The sequence below is a fragment of the Lepidothrix coronata genome, unplaced genomic scaffold (genome assembly GCF_001604755.1).
Source record: "Lepidothrix coronata isolate B3197 unplaced genomic scaffold, Lepidothrix_coronata-1.0 Scaffold104, whole genome shotgun sequence".
Taxonomy (NCBI): domain Eukaryota; kingdom Metazoa; phylum Chordata; class Aves; order Passeriformes; family Pipridae; genus Lepidothrix; species Lepidothrix coronata.
In genome coordinates this window covers 3065235-3087253 of record NW_016690284.1, presented here as the reverse complement: position 1 = coordinate 3087253, position 22019 = coordinate 3065235, and the positions used below count along the sequence as shown (strand labels likewise).

The following is a 22019-nucleotide window of genomic DNA, read 5'->3' as shown; positions in this document are numbered from 1 at the left end:
CACACCTCAATAGTTATCCAATTTATTTATGTTTTCTAATTAAAAATAGAATCACCCATACAATGCCCCAAGGTGTATAAAAGTTAAGTAAATGGTCAAGAAAGAAAACCTTTCAGTTTATCATTCATTCTAACAGAAATATTACAGAAACCATTAGTCTGTATTTGCAATAAATACAAATGTCTTTGTATGTATCCATCCATCCATCCTTTTATCTTTTTATACTGTTTACACAGGTAAAGTTCACAACTGATATTCTGGCAACTTTCTAACTTTATTGCCAGAAACAATATACCTGACTCTAGGTGTCTGTCATTTCAAGAACATAATAAATCCATGAAGTTGAGATGCCAGAAATGCCATCACATAACCATGAGAGTTCTGACCATTAAGATTTTGTTACTGAATTAATGTTCTTGCCATTAAAGTTAATAAGCCAAAAGAATAGAGATACAAATAGAATCTGGCAAGGAATTTTGTCCACTTGTAGAAGGCTGAATTTGACTAACTTTCCTCAATTTGTTCCTTTTTCCTCCAGTCTAGGCTTAGAAACCTCAAATTTTCAATAAGTGCAAATTAGAGAAATAAAGGGGAAAAAAAGGTGCTCCCATACAATTGGAAAGATTAACCAAACTTTTATGCACAATTTATTTAAGATGTTTCAGCACAGATGAAGAGCAACGAGCACTAGATTTGACTTCATAAAATAATTCCACCAACCACCAACAGTAAAATTAAGAAAAACTCTGTCATTCAGGTACTAGCTCTTACCACTTCAGTTGCCCCTTTTCAAGAAAAGAAAAATGAGTGGTCTCTAATATTTTGCAATATACAGAAGGGGGCTGATATGAATTTTTTACAACAAAATTACAAGATAAGTGTGACTCTGTATGCCACAAAAGTGAGATACGTTTTGTAACTATTCATGCCACAGTATAAAAATACTTGGTATTTCAAGGCAGGTAATGGGAAGATCAACCAGCAATTGCATCAGAAAGTGGACTACATAGTTACAATTCCTCAATAGAACCTGGTCGTCCTAACTATCACTGTAACATGCTATGTAATGCATATAACACCTTATTTTCATGGTATCTATACCAGTAAAAGCTAACAAACTCTCTCATTGGTCCTATTATGCACTGTCTTTCTAAGTTTTATTCAGTGTTTCCCATCTAAATATGAGTATTCCAATTCAACTGTGCTATAAATTGTTTACTGGAAGTTCTAGAAAGCTGTCACTTTGTCAAGATTCTGTGTGCGCATGTGTTGCAAAATACATATGTAACATTTAAATTTACTGTTGTTACTGTAATTTAAATGGGCTACGTAATGATTCTTTTTAACAATAAAAAGTACTCAAGGGTACATGCCAATATTTCTCATAACCAGAGAGAATAAATCTTCATAAAGACTCCTCCAATGAGGTAAAAAATGTACCGGTGACAATATTTATTCTTGAAGGGTCAATGTGCATTACAGGGTACGGTGAATATTTAAAAGACCTCTCTGGAACTAAAACCATTGGCTTTCTAATTTAGAATTTCTCTCCAGTAATACAAAATGATTGATTGCCTTTATTTCATGTACCCCTTGATTTTTCTTTTCATTCATCATGGGCTGCTTTAAACCAAATGCATTTAAAATCTGCCACAAGAAGAGTGGTCTCTTTTAAATTGTTGTAAAGTAATGAAAGGACATAGTAAATCAATCCCATTTCTGCTTTACCAAAGGATAACCTTTGCTCTACTGAAGTTGTTTCGGCAATCTCAATGCTCTACCTCACTTTCTGGGTAATATATGTATATGGCACTGTCATCTCCAACATGCCTTTAGAGTTGAGTGAAGGTAATTAATTAATTAGAAGCTTATACATACATACTTATATATTCATATTTATCCATCTGAAAAACTTTTTTGTTAAAGTATACTGTTCTTTCAAGTGGTTTCAGCTGTACATTCTATTCATTAATTTCCTACATATGTATAGGCATACATACACACACACAGACACACTCAGGCAAGTATAGATATGTCCATTGTATATAATAGAAGAGAACAGAGAATTAACAGCAAAGACAATAACACAATTTTTAAATTTACTGTATGGCTCATTGGTCACCAATTGATGCTCTTGAATTAATATAATGAGACTATTAAGCAATATATTTTATCAGGGAGAACATTGGTTTAACAAAGTGACATTGAATAATTCACTCAGAAGCGCATGTGAGACGTAACCGAGTTTCCCCTTTCCCCTAAGCCACCTGGCCACATGTTTTACCATGAAGGGGAGTTTAAGACGCAGTGCATGTAAATGCCACAAAGACCCTTGAGATCCCTCTCACTTTTATATTCCAACGACACTGCTGAAATTTTGAAATATATTTCTATCTGCACAAAGCCAAAATAAATAGAAGATGCACAACATTAGCAATATATGCTTTTTATGTCACAAACTCAGCCAGGAGAAAATAAAGGGTGCTTCCACTACTTTCTGGCACATGACAAAAGTTTGTAAGTCTTTCAGTGAACTTGGAAGGTCGAATGTGCTTAGGCAGTAGGAAATTTGCAGAAAAAATGGTGTCAAAAAATATGGAGTGAAAAAAAATTATTGCACGTTCCCAAATTAACTGGATGTCAGAGACATTTCAAAGGATACTGTGCACAACTTCACAAGAAGTCCACAAATTACATGCGCTGTGCTTAAAGAGAGATATTGTGTGTGTTTTAAAACACAATAAACATATACTGTGTATGTTTTAAAAAGAGCCGTGTTATAGTAATTGCAAAACATTTCATAATACAAAAAATCTTTGAGAGGTTAAAAACCCCCAACAAAACACTATGCCAGAAAATTTACTGAGAAATTAATGGTTGGCAAACCCACTAAATGTCATTCGGTATTTTCAGAGTGTACAGATGTTTGCAGTTAGGTCTCACTAGTTAAAAAAAAAAAAGTTGGCAAAGCACCAACTACTTTAAATAAACCATCATCTTTATGATTTTCTCTGAACTCTGCATGTGGTGACCTTTAAAACGGACATACTGCCACCTTGCCCTCAGAGTGGGTAGAGATAGGGAGTTCCAGCTGAAGCAGAACAGGTAGGTTTTACTGAAAAATTAAACAGGCATGGGTACAAACTGCAGACAGGAACCCAAGTCTGAGAAAAAAATACATTACAACAAATACCAAGGACTACTTAACAGCCCCTTTCTTATTGCCCCAATCAGCTTTTTTCTTTATAAGATTTTACATGCTGTGAATTTCAAAGTACTCTACTGTTAAGATCTAGGAGGAACACAAACACACATCATAAAGTATGTTAAAATTCTAAAGGGTCTGAATTTATGTTTGTTACTAGTAATGTAGCGTTTCTGTATGTGCATGGCCTTGCTACTGACTGCAACTAATTTATTTGTATGCCACCATTAATCTCGGCTGTATATTTTCACAGTTTGGGTAAACACTTCATTTGCATTAAATTTACAGCATTAATGAGATGTGAAATTCAAAATGCTACTTGAAACATAAATGATGTAAAAAACTAGAACAAAAACATGGTTTTATCACATTTTAAATCAGCAGACCAATTTAAGCCTATTAAACTAGAAGTGATGATGTGTTGCATTGAGAATGTTAAATATCCGGGGAAAAAAACAAAATAGCTTGAAAATAATAAATTGGACTTTCTGCTTTGGAAATTTTGCTTATTTTTTTAAACAGATTTTGAAATCAATATTTGTTTCTTAAACAGCTCATTCTCCTTCCTAAAATTCTATTAAAGATTACATGTATGAGCTCTTGAAAAAATAAAATAATGAAAGAAATATAGTTAGAAGTCCTTAAGATGGCACAAATCTAAGAAATACAGCATAGGCTAAATTGGTATTTCTCAAAGGGTTCAGTTGTTTTGAATAAACTTCATCTTCACATGACAAATATTGAAACCCTTAGGATTTCAATCTAATCCAAGATAACAGTGGCAGCACGTAGGAAGGTAATATCGCAAAGGCTTCTCTATATCATCACACCTATGTGAAACTTGCCCACCTGTTGCTGGTGTAGGAAGGATGGGTCTCTTGGGCTTAGTCCCACATATCGATTGGCTTGGGATGTGCCTGAGGCTGTGTAGGCTGATTAAGGAAGAACAAAACATATTGATAAAAATACCAACCTATCATAACTATTACCTTGTGCAGGTACAGTACAAATATGAGAGATCCAGAGTTATGATTTTGCATTATATAGGATGTGTCTGTGGTTTTCCTTTAGTCAAGAGGAAGCAAAAGAAAAACTGGACCACATATAGGAGGGCATGTGTAAATTCCTATAAACTTCAATGGAAGCTGCATGTGTAAATTATAATGATGTCTCTTTTAAATAGTAGTTCCTCTGATTAATTTTTGTCAAGTGATGTCTTAAAATATTTATTTAAAGGAATCACAATTTTTATTTCCATTATACCAATCTAAAGCACCTGTGAAATCACTGAAATTACAACGTTGAGAGAAAATATTAATATACACATTATCTTTACTGCTGTGAAGGCCCTGTTAAAAAAAAAAAAAAAAAACAAAAACAAACAACAAACCACAACTGTAAAAGAACAACAAAAATTAGAATAAAAAGTTTGGTTTACTTATGTAAATGAATCTTTACAGGCCTTTGAAAATGGGATGTAATCTGACTAGGATTTTCATAAGAAAGGAACTAATTCTTACGGTGCAATATTATAGTAAATATTCAACTCTCCCATTCATCAGGAAACAACTTTTTCCCATGGGAAAAATTTAAAGAAGTCTCTCGCTGTCTGCTACAGAAGATTGAAGAAATCCATTTCTGAGGAGAAAGAGAATGACAAGTGATGCTGGGATTAAGCTACAGGATATGAATACTTCACCTGTAGGACACATTCCTGTCTGGTCTCTGCCATTACCTGCTCATGGCTTTTATTGGCACATATCTAGTTACTTAGGTGATCTTACTCCATTGCCCAATGCAGAGATGTCCACACTGCAACTTGAACCAACTGGAAACTTGCTGGCAAAATAGCAAAGACTTAGTAGCAAAACCACTGAAAATGGACAGACACATACAAGGATACCAGTGAGAAGCTAGATGGGAGTACTTACTGAACTGGCCTGTTAGTACTAAAGTCATACAGAAAATACAAGCAAGCAAAATGTATTAATTAAAAAAAAAAATTAAAAATGCTATATACAGTAAACAGGCTTTACCAAAAAACTCTCATAAAAATTAACAAGTTATTAGAAGGAAATTATGGTGGAGGCCACAGGGTTCTCCAAATATGGTTAAAGCCTGCTTTTCTTTCTTATTCAAAACAATTCTGCTATTGCACTTCAGAATGAAAAGGAGTGCTAATCATTTAATTGCTATTTAATTCTCATCAGACTGAATAATCATGATAACTTGTTGGCCAAGCATAAGTTATATAAGTATATATCAATATATATTTTCAACCAATCAATCAGTTATTGCAAATAAAAGTAAAACTGAGCCATAAAGTATATTCAGTGTTGATTTTCCCATTAAGTTAACATTAGCACTTTCTGAGATGGGTCTATTATGACTGATAATACAGTTTATATGTATTCATATACATATAATTTCAATATCAGTAGGACACGATCCCTCATTTTTTGCTATTTTCTTCATCAATAAGCTACATTTCTTCATGTGCTTTGCTGTTACAGTAACAAACCAATTTCAAAGGGGTTTACCAGCAGACAGACTACTGCAATGCTCTGAAAATCATAACACCCTAAGCATGTAGCATTTATACACTATCTGGCACATTCAAATAAAATCTGCAAATAGGGATTTTTTTCTGCTATTATCTATGTGCTGCAATGACAAGAAGTTACTTGCAAACTGCCATGAAGCTCAAGGAGGCCTTATTTCAAGTATCTAAGCCAAGATGTTCTAAAGTTCAGTGGGAATGAGCTACCCAAGTTCCCATGAATCGCACAACAAACTGAGAGATATTTAACTGGAAAATATAGTCCTAACCATTCCCTTAGTAGCAGGGCAATGAACAGACTAGGTATGCTTTCCTGTAATGTTAAATATTAAGATCAGATTACCAGATCCCAACACAGTCCTGGCACTGTGTGTACTCTTTTGGCCATGTGTATCAGAAACCCTGACTTCATCTGACACAGATATGTAGGCCAAGCAAGATCATGACAAATAGCAAAGAGAATGAAACCATCAATACTTGAAACTACACATGAACTCAGTGTTCTCAGTTTTCTGTTCTGGTCCAAATGTTTAGAGCAACAGTTTCTTCTTTGCTGTTAAAACTAACTCTTCTTAAAAGGTGCAAGAACTGTACCACAAACCACCAGTAGGGTTACAGATACACTCTACCTATACTGAAAAAACAGCTGAAATGCTTCCAGAAATCTATCCATATAATTATTTGTTTATACTTAAACAGTAGTTCGTCCAAACATTTTATCCTTTCATAACAAACATAAATTCTTAAGCTCTCTTTTCTCTTTTACATCTTGACCGCTCCTATGCACAAGTCTCACATCTGCTTCATATTCTAATGAAAAGATTTCAAGGAGTGTGACTCTTGAAAGGCATACAGTTTATGGTCTCCGTTAATGACAGACCAGAAGTTATCATCTGGATATGCAGTTCAAATATCAAATAGGTCTAGAAAAAATAATCTTAATGTAACAGACCCTAAAGAGTCTATTTTTAGACTAGTAAATTTTTTTTCCAAAGTGTATATGGAAGCGTCTAAAAATCTTCACCACTCTGATAAACAACGGCACCACTGGCCATCTCAAGTCCGAGTAAAAGTTCAAATACAACAGAAATGCAGAACATAGTAAAAATGCAACATTTTGCACAACTAAACATGAGTATCTGGAAGAAATTAGCCTAGATGTGGTAACACCTTTACTCCTATTTCCAAAAGCGCAATTCCATTGAAGATAATAGGATAAATAACATGGTCCTATATGTAATAAAGAGCTTAAAATATTGAAGATGCAGTTTGTTATTTTGTATTAAAAAAAAAAAAAACACCAAAAAAACAACAACCACAAACAGTGGGTCTACCATCCTTTGCAGCAATGAGAAGAAATTTTCTTTTGCCACAGCAGTTGTTTCTGGTAAAAATGACACAACCTATATTAACATGCAATTGTCATAGCTCGGATTCAGTATGTGTTGCAAACAGGCTTGATTTCTGTAGGAAAGTTTATTGAGAAGCAAATTATCCAATATCTGTTTGTAATTCCATCTGTGGGTCATTGTAAAACCTGGTTGTCTTGGTGTGCTTCTCAGTGTCTTAACAATGTCCGCCTCAGATGAACAAACACATTTTCTTTTCCTTGAACAGTGGTCAAATATGCAGGCTTTTCCCTTTCATTTTAGTTGTCATGTCACAAACTTTGGTTCATGTAACATGATCCACTGGTTGAAATTTGCAGAGGAAAAGCTTTGCAGTCAGATCACATTTGCTCTCCATGTAAAATGATGAGCACCCACTTGGTCAAATAGTAGGAAAAGGCGCCTTTTTCTGGCCTCAATTTGAAATCATATCGAATCTTCGATGGACATTTTTTGTTTCCTAAAGAAATACTTACTGGTTGCTGTAGGTGAAGATGCCTCACCTTCAGTGGATGTAGTGATGGGTTTAGTATCTGTCATGGTCAGGGTCACAGGTCGCACCGCACTGTGATGGGGAGAGGGTGCCAAAACTGGAGTAAAATGGCCAGGCACTTTCCCTACTACTTGACCACTGCTGTTAGGCTACAAAACAAAACCAAAAGAATGCCTTGTGAAACATATACATTGCATTTAAGGAACCTACCTACCTATCTTAGGGTTTTCCAAAATGCCCATGGTTGTAGTACCTGCATTTTGGAATGTGCTGTTATAGCATTGCCATGAATTTCTAGGAGATATTTGTCATCAGGCAGGTCTCTTCTCTCATAGGTAGTACATGCTTAAGTGGCAGTACTTTTTGGTAAGCTTTCTTTCTGTTTGGGTGCAGCATGTGTCAGATAGTTTCAAAATATATTTGCTGTTCATGCAGTGTCTGTGAACAAAAATCCTATCATAGCAGGAGTAAACTGACCAGGCAGAGGCCGTAATGTATGAAGTATTAAGAGCAAATGACTGATGTGAAACCTCTGTTTTCACATGCCATACTACTCTGGCTTGGAGGATAATCAAGACTTGACCACAGCTGTCCAGAGAGATTACTCATACTGGAAGGCTAACTAATAATTCACATGCTTGGGAATTTGGATTTGGATACAATGCACTATAATGCACACATCATAACATCTGGCCAAAAGCCGCTTACCAAAAACACAGAAGTGTTTCATAATGGGAACTTTGCAAGTCAAGAGCATAATAAGTAAGAACGCTCCTTCCATAGATACAAGAGGCAGTTTGTGTATGGCCTTGTGGTGCAGGTCATAAGGTAAATGCTACTTTATATGTATAGGCATATGTGAAATTGGCAAAGTTGACTGGTAAATGTAAATGTTTATCCAGTGCTTAAACACGCCTTAAACATTCTCTATGACTGCAAATACTCCAAAGGTAAATAACTTGCAATAAAATCAGCTAGTAGTAAATAGTTTTTTCAACAGTAACTGATAACTTCTGTCTTAAACTGATTGTGTACTATACGAGTCATAAGTATTTTAAAAAAGCCATAGAAATTATGAAATACTGGAAATCTTTTTATCAGAAGGATCTTGTCAAATTTAAGATAACTTAAAGACATGGACTGACAAAAGACCCAATTCAACTCATTCAAGGAAAGGTTAAAAGAGGTAAGCATGATTTTGGTAATGAAATAATAATCAGATGGAGACAATTACTGCAAGTATGTGAGGAGTATAAACACATAGAAGAGGAAGGAATTATTTGGAAAATACAGTAAATACATACTTGGGGTAATGGAATGAAATCGAGAAGGAGGAAATTTAAAACTAATAGCAGGAGAAACGTCCTGGCAGTATGATCTACTAGACTTTGCAAATGCACCCAAGGGAAAGTCGTAGAGTCTTGTTTAGGACACCTAAAACTAAGCAGCAAACACTAGAAAATATAAGTGCAAATGGAAACCAATCTGGTGTCCGCAGGAACATTGAGCAGTTAGCAGACTATTTCCCTCCCTAAAATCGCAAGCCTTACAATGAAAACTAACAGTAAAAATGCACATTAAACGGTCAACAACCTATCCCTCTAAATGAGAAAAAGTCACTTCCTAAACATAACTCCTGTCAGTAAGATCTGCTTGCTATATTGGAATGAATTTTCACTATGCTTCTAGGAATTCTGCTGCAGAGGCAAGCCCTCTCTCCTGTCCTGACAGCCCAGCTGTCCACACAGCCTGCTGGAGGGAATACCACGTCTCAGTTGCATCTGGTAGCTCCTAGGTGGAGTCACTGACCTGCGGCCACAGGGCTACCTTAGGAGCCTTATCTTATGTGGTGTGCTAACATCACAAAAACAGTTGAGAATTCCTTACCAAAATCATCAATTTTTATTAAAAACTAAGAAAGCAGATTTCACGGAGCGTGTATGGATTGAAAAAGGCAGTATCGTCAGCTTAAAAAAGCAGCTGTCTCTAAAGACAGACCTGAATAAATGAGAATAAATGAGAAGAACAGAGCAGGAGCCCAGGATGATTACAGCATTATATTGTCCCATAGTGACCCCAGTCAACGGGAATCCAATGGCTCACATGGAGTCCAGCTTAGCCTTTACTTATATTGCCCAAATGAGCAAACTCTTTCCTTGTTCATTGTTAAGACAAAGATTATACTTATATCTCATTCTCTTGTAAACCATGTTTTTCCCTGTGCAATACACAACAGCAGTGCAATACACAACAGCAGTCCAATACATCACATGCTTCATCCAAATAGATGGTGAAATCCTGTCCTTGTTGACAACCATGGGGTTGTCACTAGTGACTTTAGCAAATGCAGTTTGTGACTCCCCGCACACATTTCTTTTCTTTTCTTTTCTTTTTTTGTTTTCCCCAGTTTCTTCTTAAATGGTAGGTATTTCTCTAAATCTGTCTCACATATGAAACTGAGTGCAGATGCAATCCAATGAAACCGATATCTACTAGACACAAAAATAAAACCTCTAAAGTAAGAAAATGTTACTTCAGTAAGTTTAATTCTCATGGTTCCAAGATTTCAGATTCTGCATATTAGATTTCAAATGCAACAGCAATCCAGTTATCTATCTCTTAAATATGTTATTGCATATTGTCACATTTCCCCAAATATATTCTGACTGTCATATATGATTTATTCTGTTTTTATTTTTGTAATCTCTAATGGCTATTATTCTCCTTTTTCCAGTACTTTACCTGTGTTTTCACATTTATAACAAAATAGTAGTTTTAAATTTTTGCAGTAATGTCTAATAGTGTATATTGTTCAGGTATTGCACAGCAAAAAGGATAACACAAGAAAGGATAAGTTCATACTATGTCTAAAAACCTAACTTCTTCTCTCATACTGAAAGTTTCCTGTATTTAAATTTAACTAACCACAGCTGTAGCTAAGCACATACCTAGTGGAACTTTTATAAATATAATTCTTCTTCATAGAAAATGGTGCATATGAAATTCTCTTAAAACATCACTGTTTTTCCTAAGTATTCTGCATTTGAAAGCAAGTTTATGAAAAGAACTCTCATGCTCTCCCAAATTCTGTTACAGGAATGTCATTCATAAGAAGCCTTCACGAAACATCCATACTTGCCTTTCTTACAGTGAACAACAGTGTAGAGTTAACCCAACTGATATTTAAGTTATCATAATTAGTTTGCAGCTTAAGATCATGAAAGTAGTCCTAATAAGCAGATCACATAATTGTCTCAGAGTCATTGCTTTGGCCTGTCTTCAGAATTGATGCTGATACTGCTGCATCGGTTTATTTTCAATTCACACTTCTATGATTATCTTTGGAAACACAAAACTAAAAGCTTTTGAAATAAAGGTCTAGATCCTGGGCTGTGGTAGTTGATAGCAGTAGAAGTTCATGAACATTGACTCTCTTGGATGTCTCAAGTCCTCTGACCTGCTTTAAGTTTTTAGTCTGAAGAGGGAAATCCTCTGGTCAGAAACACGTCCTTTGTAATCTTACTGAAAACAGCCATCTAGAAATAATTTCTGTGACCTGTTCTCCTTTTAACTTTTACAATTATGTCAAGAGATATTTTGGCATGTAAACTACATATCTATTTGGACGGTATCTGCGTGAATTACAAGTACAAATAGTTACAGCACATCATTTAATACAAATTAATTTTGTCCTTAGATCAAATAAGTTCTAAGTTCTAGTTCCAGTTTTCCCTGAAGAGATTCTTACAGACAACTGCATTACAGGTGAAAAATCAACTGTTACTATCAAATAGGGCCTCAATATGTCTTTGTGATGGATTCACACAGAGATGATGCCTGAGGCATAAACCTCAAGCAAATTCCATGGAGGCAGCTGTGTTAGGTAAACAAGATGTGCATTTGAAAATTGGAGAGGAAAAGAAGCAAACACAATGAAGGTCTGGCAAATTTAACCCTGATTTATGCAGTTATACATTTTTCTACTGTTGGATTAGAGGCTAAATTTATTTTCAGATGTGTTATATTTTCCAGTTTTTTAATTCCACACTATCTTGAATTGCCACAGTTTAATTCATTCATGTGCCCAAAGCCACAGATGAGTTGTATTTGTTGCCGCAGTTGTAACATAACTCAGAATATCAGACTGTTCCTATCTGATGGTGTGCATTGTACACACTTTCAGTCAATCCTCAGGTCTAAAGATATATATTCTGTTTAAATATATGCCCAAATATCAGCATATTTACCCTTACATATTCAGTTACATTTCAGGACAGTGTTTTGTCATATAGATCACTATTTCCAGTGTTACAAAAGTCTTTCTAATGCCATAGTGAAATATCAACCACTAACATCTACAGATGAGATATCCAAACATAACAGAAATTTGACATACCTATTAAACAACTCACATAAAGTATTTATTACTCAAATTTTCAAATATATTTGATGTCTAAAGCTGCACATTTTTTTAACAAAATAATTGTAATTATAATTTCAAAATCCAAATAAAATAAATAAAATTTTCCTTTGAATCTTAAATACATAGCATCTTCAAATAAATCATTAAGAAAGGCCAGAAATCATTTTAATCTATGCATGTCCTAGATATATATTATATACCATCTAATTACTACACTTGAAGAATAATATATTCGCAACTCAAAACACAGGTTTTTAATAGAAATTCTGTGTTTCACAAGAAGGTTACCTTATTATAACCAGGTGATCAACTGGATGCAGTGTATTTAGAAATAATATCACCCATTTCCTCTCAACAATTCCACTCACTTGTAATGACAAAGTTCGGATGCTATGCTGGACAGTATCACTACAAAACCCTATAACAGTGTAGTTTTGAGACCACTGATTGAATTAATTTTGTTGATGAAGTTGTAGAAAATCCAGTTCATTTTGGTCCCCTGATCACATACCAAGTATTTTACTTTCACATTTGTCTACTAGACACATGTGTAAATCTGGAGATCATAGTTCATAGATCATAGTATGAGATCATCATAAGTTCTGTCCGTGAGCCCATGTCCTTGTGCTCTGTGGTATCCACAGAGGGTGACTGATGTTTCAGAAAATCTACAAGTAAAAGAAACTAGAAGTAGTAACTTTCATTTTTCTAACTCTCCTCCTCTCCCTTTTGCCTAGAGGACCCTAATGCTAAATCACCTGTAAAAATCCAATGGCCATGTTATTATTCCAACAGAGACAGCTCACTGGTACAGCAGGCAGTTTCATGTGTGGAATTCATATACACAAGTTACCTATCTGAGTAATAATAATAATAATGCCTTTGAGACTCTGCTAAACATAAGGGAATGGCATTTTTAGAGTATCACCAGTGAGACTGTAGAAGGTATTTTAGGGCAGTTGCCCTCAGGTTGAAGCTGGTGGGTTCCAGAAAGCATTTGGTTAACATGAAGCAAGACTATACAGATTTCCTTTCTGCTACTGAACACTATGATAGCAACAGAAATGTACTTTGCCTTTTTATAGTGCCCCTTACCACTTTTCATAAGGATGAATCTCCCTAGTTTCTGTACCAGGAATCTGAGTAACTCATTGCAACAGCACATCTTACACAGACCTCTCTCTGAGATGCCACACAAAAGCTTCATCCGGTGTGACATGCAGCTACCTGTCTACTTGAGGAATTAGCTTTAGAAAAAAACATGTTGTTGCCAGTTCTTGGCTGACAACATCCCTTCTGTACTACTTTCTATAAGAAATCAAGGTGCTAACTTTGATCTATAAAGCTCTTAGTCTCATCCATTTGAGAAAGCCTTCATGAAATGCTGCTGAAACTGACAGCAACCACACAGTTTCGGCAATCCAGGTTCAGACATGGATGCCATAAGATATTCTAGAGTCCTCCATCTTGAAGCACAATTTTACTGAGCTCATAAAATCTAGGTTATTTGTCAACAGGTAGAGCACAAGGAAATACCCAGCTTTCCTCGTAATTTGCCTTAACAACAGGGTAAGTTTGTTTGACAGAAGCATGGGAAAGGAAATCCCTTTGTAGATAAATGTTCAAAAGATATCTTTATGTTACATGCTATTTCATGCACTCTGGAGACTTATACCCATGCATTTAGTGCAGACTACACAAAGTAATCAGTTACAATTGCAATTAATCTTAAAATGCCTTGCTGATAGATAGCACTAAGCTAGGACTCTTTTGCTCTCTGCCGTCAAATCACAATTAAAAACTGCACATTGCTTTCCTTAATCTTCAATAATTTCGTAAAAATTACAAGAAAGGATTTGCCCAAGAAGCTGGAAATTATTAAATGTCAACAAATAAAGGTGCTAGCTATACCAAAGAAACCACATGCACACAACATTGCTTTTCTTGGCTTATTCTGCTAGTACTTTCCCAAGAACAAACAGGAAACCCTTTGACCAGCCCAAACAGAGCCTCATAAGATTCCCTTCTCAATACTAAATGACTGTAGTTATTGTATTGAAGAATGACAAAGCATCTGCCTGATGTTCTTGAAGAGTGTGCATGTCTGTCATTGAATAGAAACTTGAATATCCCAATCAATTATGAGAGGAAAATAAGTGGCTTCCAGAAGCAACTCTTCTCAAGCACTTCAGATATTTCTATCTTCAGAAAAAGATAAAACCAACAAAAAAATAAAGCTGCAAACTTGACCACATTGCAACAAAGTACGTTTTATCAGGCTCACGAATTTTAGTCAACATACAGTTAGCAGTTCACTCAGACACCACATATGTAAGGCATCTATTGTAAGAGAAAAAGGGTCCAATATTTAACTCCTCCAAACTGGAGTCAATTTTTGCCATATCACTGAAAACTGCATATGTCATCAAAAATATCACAACATTTGATCTAAGGTTACATGTAGATTTTGCCCTTCAAATCCATACTCAAACATCTTGAAAGATTTTCTACTTCTGTTTGCTTGGTTCAGTCAGAAAAAAAAATTCTCACTGATTGAAGGATATTCCTCAGCAGAATTCACCTCAGCTGTTTGCTTTACCATTGTTTCCTTCATCACACTTGCTGATCCTTCTGTGATTCACCACACCTTAACCAGGAAATTTTTCTATTTAATTCAACAGTGCACTAAGTTTGGAACTTTTGGTTTTGTTTTCAGCCCCACAAGTGGTGGTGTACTCGATTTGTTCAGGGTCATTAGAAGCCTGATTTTGATACTATAAAGTGGTTCATATGCTCTTGAGTATTAATACATTTCAAGTGTGCACAGTGCATATTTATGTGTGTGTGTGCATGCACACATTACGCAGACACAGAGGTAATATTTTCTAGGATTAAAAGATTCACCCATCTAGAATGATTAAAAAAGGTAACACATGCTTGAAATTTGTGGTAGATTTGAAAACCTCAACACACTGTAGATAGATAAACACCGTAGGTGGATAAGACACATATCAATAAATTAGTTTTTGATGAAACTTACAGTAACTAGTACCAGTTGGAGATACCTGCACCCCATCATAATACAGATACACACTCACACATACAGTCTTAACTAGTAACATGAATGCCTAGTTAAGAAGAAAAGCTTTGAAATAAGTATAATAAAAAGGGCTCAGCTGAAATTCTTAATCAGTGGAAAGTGCAGCAGTTCTCATAACGTTGGGAACTTTTCAGACTACTAGCTGAAGACAAGTCCAGCTCTATAGCTAACAAGGTTCATTTCTGTTCAGTACATTTGTTTGTTTATTCTCCAGATTGAGCAGGCGATAAAAAGCAGATATTCATGAAACCGACAGCCACAGCTCTCTTTTGTTTAGAATCATCCATTGTTGAATCATTTTTCACTGCAGCCAAAGGGCCTGTTAGAACTTCCTGACTGTTCATCACACATAATTTAGAGTATTTGACATTATGTCAAGAAAATTGCCCACTGCTTCCCACCATGGAAACCTATGGGAGCTCTATATCTTTAAACTAATTTTACTTAAAGTATTCCATTGAATAGCTTGACTGTCTCACTATAATCAGTGCAGCAGGAATGTAATTAATCTCAAAATTGCTGTGGGGATACAAGGCATCTCAGTTGCCTGTCGTAACAATCTAAATTAGCGTATTACTGAAAGATGTTGGGGAGGAACAGTTCATTTTAGGTAAATGCTGTCAGGGTATCCATCCTTTCTATTTCTACAGATGAAATTAAAATGATCATCAGAGTTCTCCTTTTGAAATCCAAATGAGTATGTTTTGAGGTGGGAAAGTATAATTAAATTTGATGTATTCCTACATTATTCCTAAATTTGACCTGTATTCCTACAGATGCAGTTTTGCATTTTATAATAATTAAATTTGTCTGAATAAAAATTCATGTTTTATTTAGAAAAGAAAAACTGGTTTGGCTCAAAGCATGCCATTGTATCAGAACAATTCCCTTTTGTCACTGAAACTTCACAGACGGTTGCTTCGGTTCCTAAGCAAAAAATTAATCCTGCTGTTTTTACTCTTTGTACAGTCAAACTTCAAGTGTTCTATTTAGGGATATTTTGACTGGGCATGCAACTACTCCAATGTACAGCAAATATCAGAGGTGAACTCTAAAGAATTAAATTTTAAAAATATTCTACTAATAATTGTGATTAATGATAATAAAATGTGGTGAATAGCTGATGCAGATGCCTGAAATTGCATACTTGTTGTTATTTACCCCATTCCTTCTTCTCAGGAACTAAATCAAACATCAAATGAAATTAAAAACATTGCCCTAATATAAAGGCTACGAAAGCTGATGAAAGTGTTAAATTTACGCCAGTTAGGCCTGTTATTCCCTACGATACCACGATACAAGCACATGAAGTGTTTTCAGATTGTTAATACTTTGAAAAAAATCAGCAGAGTAAAATTTTATCTTTTAAAGTCTAAAGATTATTCTTTCAACCAGAGGTAAGAAAAGAGAGTCGGGCAAAAAATTGAAGGCATAAATCCTGCTCAGTTAATATACTCCCTGATGTTAAAATCATAAGACAGCACATTTTTCAACTGTCTGAAAGAAAGTAAGATGCTTCATTTAGATGTTGGGGGTTTTTTCAGTAATGATCCAAAGTAGAACATGAAACAATCCAGAGAGATTATCACCTAATCTGCTCTTTTAACATATATAAGAAATCAAAATGTAAGTAAAACAAGCACTGAATAATTAAAGAAATGCATAACAGTAAGGGCCTGATTTAATTTGCATAATTTTTCCCCTAATAGTGCCTAATTAAGACATCAGTTTAAAAAAAAAAATCCAACAGAACTCTGAGATTTTCTGCACTGAATTAACGCTAAGGACTTTTAATGGGTGTCTTAATTAGACTTTGTTATTCATGGAAATTTTACACAAATTAAAATCAGGTCCTGCATGCAACGTTCCCAGCTGAGTCTCAGAAAAAGCGCTATACGGGACTGAAAGACTTTTAATCCACGTGCAATTTGTATTCTAAAATCGACATACTTCATGATCGCTTTTTGGTTTAATTTGCATTAATATTGTAACTAACAAAAATCACATAGTTAGGATTTCTCTGTTCAAAGAAAATTTTAGGTTTTTGGACCCACTGTTTTTTTGTTGGTTGTTTTTTTTTCAACTAAACATATAGAAAGTCATGCAGCTGGACCAGGGAATTAGCCCATGGGGACAATAGCCACCACGACCTTCTGCACAGCTCAAAGGGTCTGTATCTGTTATTCAACATAGAAAGTTTGATTCAGTCTCAAGTTCTATTGCTGTTGTGTCCAAAATGAATGCTGAAAGGCCTGTCATTATTGATGAAAAACAAAACAAATGAAGCAAACAAACGAAGCCCAAAACAAAATGCTGTCATAGCAACCCCTTCATCCCTGATAAGACAGTCCTTCCAAAGGAAACTAACTCTTAGGAGCAGAAAAACCTGACCATTGTCTCTTCAGTTTACATTCCCAAGGCTCTTCCAAAAAACATGCTAAAGCACAAGCAACAGGGCTCCATAAGAGCCTTTCAGGCAAGGCATCGAAAATAAATAACACTCTGAGCAGCAAAGATTACATTACACTGACATTGGAAATATTCCAGGTATTGACAGACCAAGTCTCAACTGCAGTTCATCCTATAGTGCAGATCACATGCTAACGCTATGTGCTGGTGCTGTCATGGAAAGCAGTTCTGCACACAATCCTTCACAAATTACTTCACTAATGAAAAACATGTTAAGTTTCTATATCAGACACAATTCTGAATAACTGAAGCTGCCAGCAACGCATCTGCTACTGCATGTTTTCTACAAAAGGAAGGAAAAAAGAATTTGTGGGTCAGTGCTGTGCTCACTCCAAAGAAATTTTAGGTGCCTATGGAACCAGGCTAGCATTACCTTGGTAGAGCTTATTTTCATTGCCAGCTTATAAAATACACCATGTCCATGTGTGTGCTTGGACATATGTATGTTTCAGCACACTCCTTGCTGCATCCTGCAGGAACTTTGCCTCTGGTGGCCCTGCATGAACACAGGCACCAAGCCTGCAGGAGGGGTGCAAGACCAGGACTGCTCTGTTACTGCTGCCAGGTTGTTCAGTCAATTAACTATTTTTCTTATGCTTGACAGAGCAAGTGGATATGATTACCCTGTACCCTTTATTCAACCATGATGAACAGAAAAAGTTGTATCACTCATATATCATCTTCCAGATTTCTCTGAGACCAGAAATGGAGAGATACCAGCCTAGATGCTCTGGAATTCCTCATAGGATTTGTTTTGGAGGGTTCGCATCTTGTTACAGTACCTGGCTAGTCTGCGGACTGGACGGGTCGTAAGAAGGTACATAATTCTTCAGAGTATCCTGAGGATTCAGGTGGGGAGGATATCTGATCGTTGGATGAGAGAAGTAGCTAGATGGGGCAGGAGGGAGAATAGCTTGTGCTGGAAATGGCAATGGTGAAGGTGGAGGTGGAGTTCTAGTTGAGATGACTGGAGAAGATAAAATAAAATTAAAATTACTTCGCATCTTGTTTCTTCTAAAATTCTTCACCTCTGTGTCACAGCAAGAAAAATAAAAAGTCAGTTATAAATCAATACACTGCACTCCTGCTTTATGGCATTTTTATAAAAAATCTTACAGTTCCTCCCCTTATATCCTCCCAGGAAATGGAAAGTGCAACTGTTTCAAATTTGTAAATACTGTATCTTGTTTTGGGTTTATAAGTTATGCCATCATATTTTTTCCATTTTTTTTTTTCTTTAAAATAGTTATGGTTCTTCAGCATGAAAAGGCATTTCAATTACACAGTTTTATCATCTGGAGCCCAAATAAAGAAGTCAAATACTTGCTTAATATATAAACCTCACACTTCTATTCAAAGCACTCCAACACTGAGGAAAGTAACCAAGCCCCAAGAAACAGTTAGTGATTCCTCACTGTATTGCACTCTATCTGCCTCATCTGAGGACAGGGGAAAATATCTACTTAGCAATATTGCTACAAATATTTGCTGATCTTTATGAAAAACCTAATGAACATCCAACTTCAGATCCTGGAAACCAATCCATCTAATAAAATTATCTCTGACAAACAAAAAAGTATCTACACCTTTTTTTTCTTTGTATTCTCTTTCTTTCCATCCCCTACAAACATATACTTCTCCAGCTATAAAGTGTGTGCAGTGTCTAAACAACTGGCATTGTTTTCATAGTGAAAGGAATGTACAGCACGTCTTTCTGCCGCCCAGTTGTTGGTCTAGAAGTGAACAGCACAAGAACACCGTTTCCACCCTTACTACACACCAAGAGAGCATCTACTTGGTGTATTAAAAAAGAGCTACTAAGTTCAATAGAAGTGGAGAAAAGACGTTTTCATTTTCATCAGCAGGAAAGTGCAAAATCGAGTCTGTATAAGCAAGGTTTTTTATAAACCACTCATGGTTCTTTACTGTATCAACACAAGGTGCTTTTCTGGACCACCTTTCACATCTCTGGTTTTTTCAGCTTAATTTTTAAAGCTGAAATAGCTGTTTTTTGGGCACTGCTCACTGACATAATAGAACAGCCTACAAAAATAAAAATAAGTTTACTATCAAGTAAATAGTTCACCTGCAAATTAGGTTATGACTCAAGTATGTATATTTGAAAATTATACTCTAAAGTAAATATAAAGATATACACATAAGTATAGGATCAAAAATAATTTCTTTGGGGCAGACTCATTTTAAACATAGCCCCACCAAATTCAGTGTAAATATAAAATCCTATTTACTGCTCTGGCATGTTGCAGCTGTGCAAAACAAACACAAATGTGCAGAAATCTATACCTTCCATTTCCCCCATCATCTCTGATGTGCTTGAGTATTTGCTGGTAGTGGAAACCTTACAGGGACAAGAATGAGCACAGGCCCATTTTCATAAAACAAAATAAGTGGATATTAAGGGGAGAATAGTCTTTACACGTTAATTGAATGATGGGAACTAGAAATCATGGAGAAATCATAAAACAGAAACTTCTCAAAGCAGAACTGCATGTGAAAGAAAAGAAGAAAGTTTTCAAATCTGTTTTACTCCCCTAGTCATCCAGCTCTACTCAAAAAATTAAACCCTTTATATTCAGTTTATAAAGAGACATGATGAGATGCTGAGGGGACACTTCTGAAGACCACATTCTCAACCGAAAAATCAGGGTCAGTCTCACCTCTAAAGTTAAACAGACCATGATGCTGCAATTTCCCTGTAGTTACTGATAAAGCCTCAAGACAACATGCATTCTGTCATATTACAAGTATACAAGTATCTCCTTCACACTTTAAGTGAAGTTTTACTGTGGACTCACTGTGGATTCCAGAAAACAGGTGCTGAAAAATACTTATCAGGACTCTATGTCTAAGCATTCAAAAGATGCACTGGTATTTATTTCATTGTGTGATAGAGAACATGGTTGTGACTTCTCTCATGTATTAAACAACTGGAAGCTATTGGTATTTATATACAATATAGTCATAACAACAAAAATAAAAAAGGGATTTAGGTGAAAGGAAGAAATACAGAGAGAGTTTTCCTCTGTCAGTTTCTTCATGCAGTATACAGTTTATTTTATTCACTGGTTAATCCTAAATCCTTTTCAGTAACTTCCAGCAGTCAGATTACCTGAACAGTTTAATGAACACTCCTGCAAGGATATCATAACCTTTTCCATTTTTACTCTCAATCAGTGTTATAAATGGTATTAGGTCTCTAAGAAAGTCTGCAAAAATGCATCACAACCTAATTATAGGAAAGAAGAACAGGGAGGTTTTTTCTTCCTCCTCCATAACCCTCACCACTGTGTGCAACTCCTGGGATTCCTGGGTGGTGATGCTGGGGAAAAGTGCTCAATCTTGGTGAAGAATCCTGGGGAGAAGTAGGACTAAACAAAGGCTTTTCAGGTTTCTTCATTGTAGGAGAAGACATATCTGTAACAGAAAAACAACAGAAGGGTGACATTAGCTTAGAAGCCTGTGTCAGGACACATCATTTTGTAGACTGAAGGTATTTCTTTTCACTGTTTGTGCATAAATATCGTTTGGTGACCCAACTCCCCTATGACCAATAAACTAATTTTAAACTATTGCTTTCAAACTTGAGAATTATAATAATCCCATAACTGGTTTTTCTCCTGAAAAACAGAAACTACATTCCTTTCATACCAGACAAGTCAAACAGTGAAGAAACTTTGCTAGACACTTCTCAGCTCTCCAGAACATCACCAAATCATCTGTTCCTTCAACAGCCACTTAATTTTATTGCATTTTTTAATGGAACACCTACACTCAGGTGTGCAGGATAACTGCCATACATATGTCAGTTTATGGTTTTCATTATTGTGTTATTTCAAAACTTATCCCTTACCCTTCCCAAAACCATAGTGAAACAATGTAACCTCCCTAAGAACAAAGGATGCTTTTAAATTCTCTATCTCATATTTTCCATATCTGAAGAAAGTCCTTCTCATTTCTTCCTTCCAGTTTCCTTATCAACAAAACCATCTCTTTAGAGCTAACTATGTGAAGATAGCAGGGACAAATGTATGATTTCTACCATGCAAGCTCACTGATATTTCATAGAGCTGTATTCTGAATTACTGTATTCTTTCTAAAAGTTTAAATTAATTAAACATTTGTTGGACTTTGCACCAAATTATTTCAAAGTTAATTACAATATTTTTATAGGACACACATCAATACTGCATTTGGGTTCCATTTCAAATCAGTGGTACTAACTCATGTTTAAAGAAAACATAAGTTCTTAAGCACTTTACTGGACAGGAGCCACTTTGCAGCTGATTTTCCTACATGGACCATGTAGCTTTAAATGGATTTTTGATAATTTTAATATCATACACTGGTACACTGGTATACT

The 22019-nt window shown here is 35.6% G+C and overlaps 1 protein-coding gene across 7 annotated transcripts in view; it reads right to left on the bottom strand.

The window, feature by feature from the left end:
* The window catches only part of NFIB (nuclear factor I B), a 169203-nt gene that overhangs the window by 22124 nt on the left and 125060 nt on the right, over positions 1–22019 (bottom strand). For 3 of the 7 annotated variants that reach the window (XM_017823632.1, XM_017823635.1, XM_017823634.1), the window contains exons 7-10: positions 20942–21073; positions 18421–18605; positions 7630–7795; positions 4055–4137 (exon numbers count right to left, since the gene is read on the bottom strand). In XM_017823632.1, the coding sequence (XP_017679121.1) occupies positions 4055–4137; positions 7630–7795; positions 18421–18605; positions 20942–21073 (566 nt within the window). The remainder of the gene's footprint in view (positions 1–4054; positions 4138–7629; positions 7796–18420; positions 18606–20941; positions 21074–22019) is intronic. The other 4 variants (XM_017823633.1, XM_017823636.1, XM_017823637.1 and 1 more) reach the window with 2 other exon arrangements.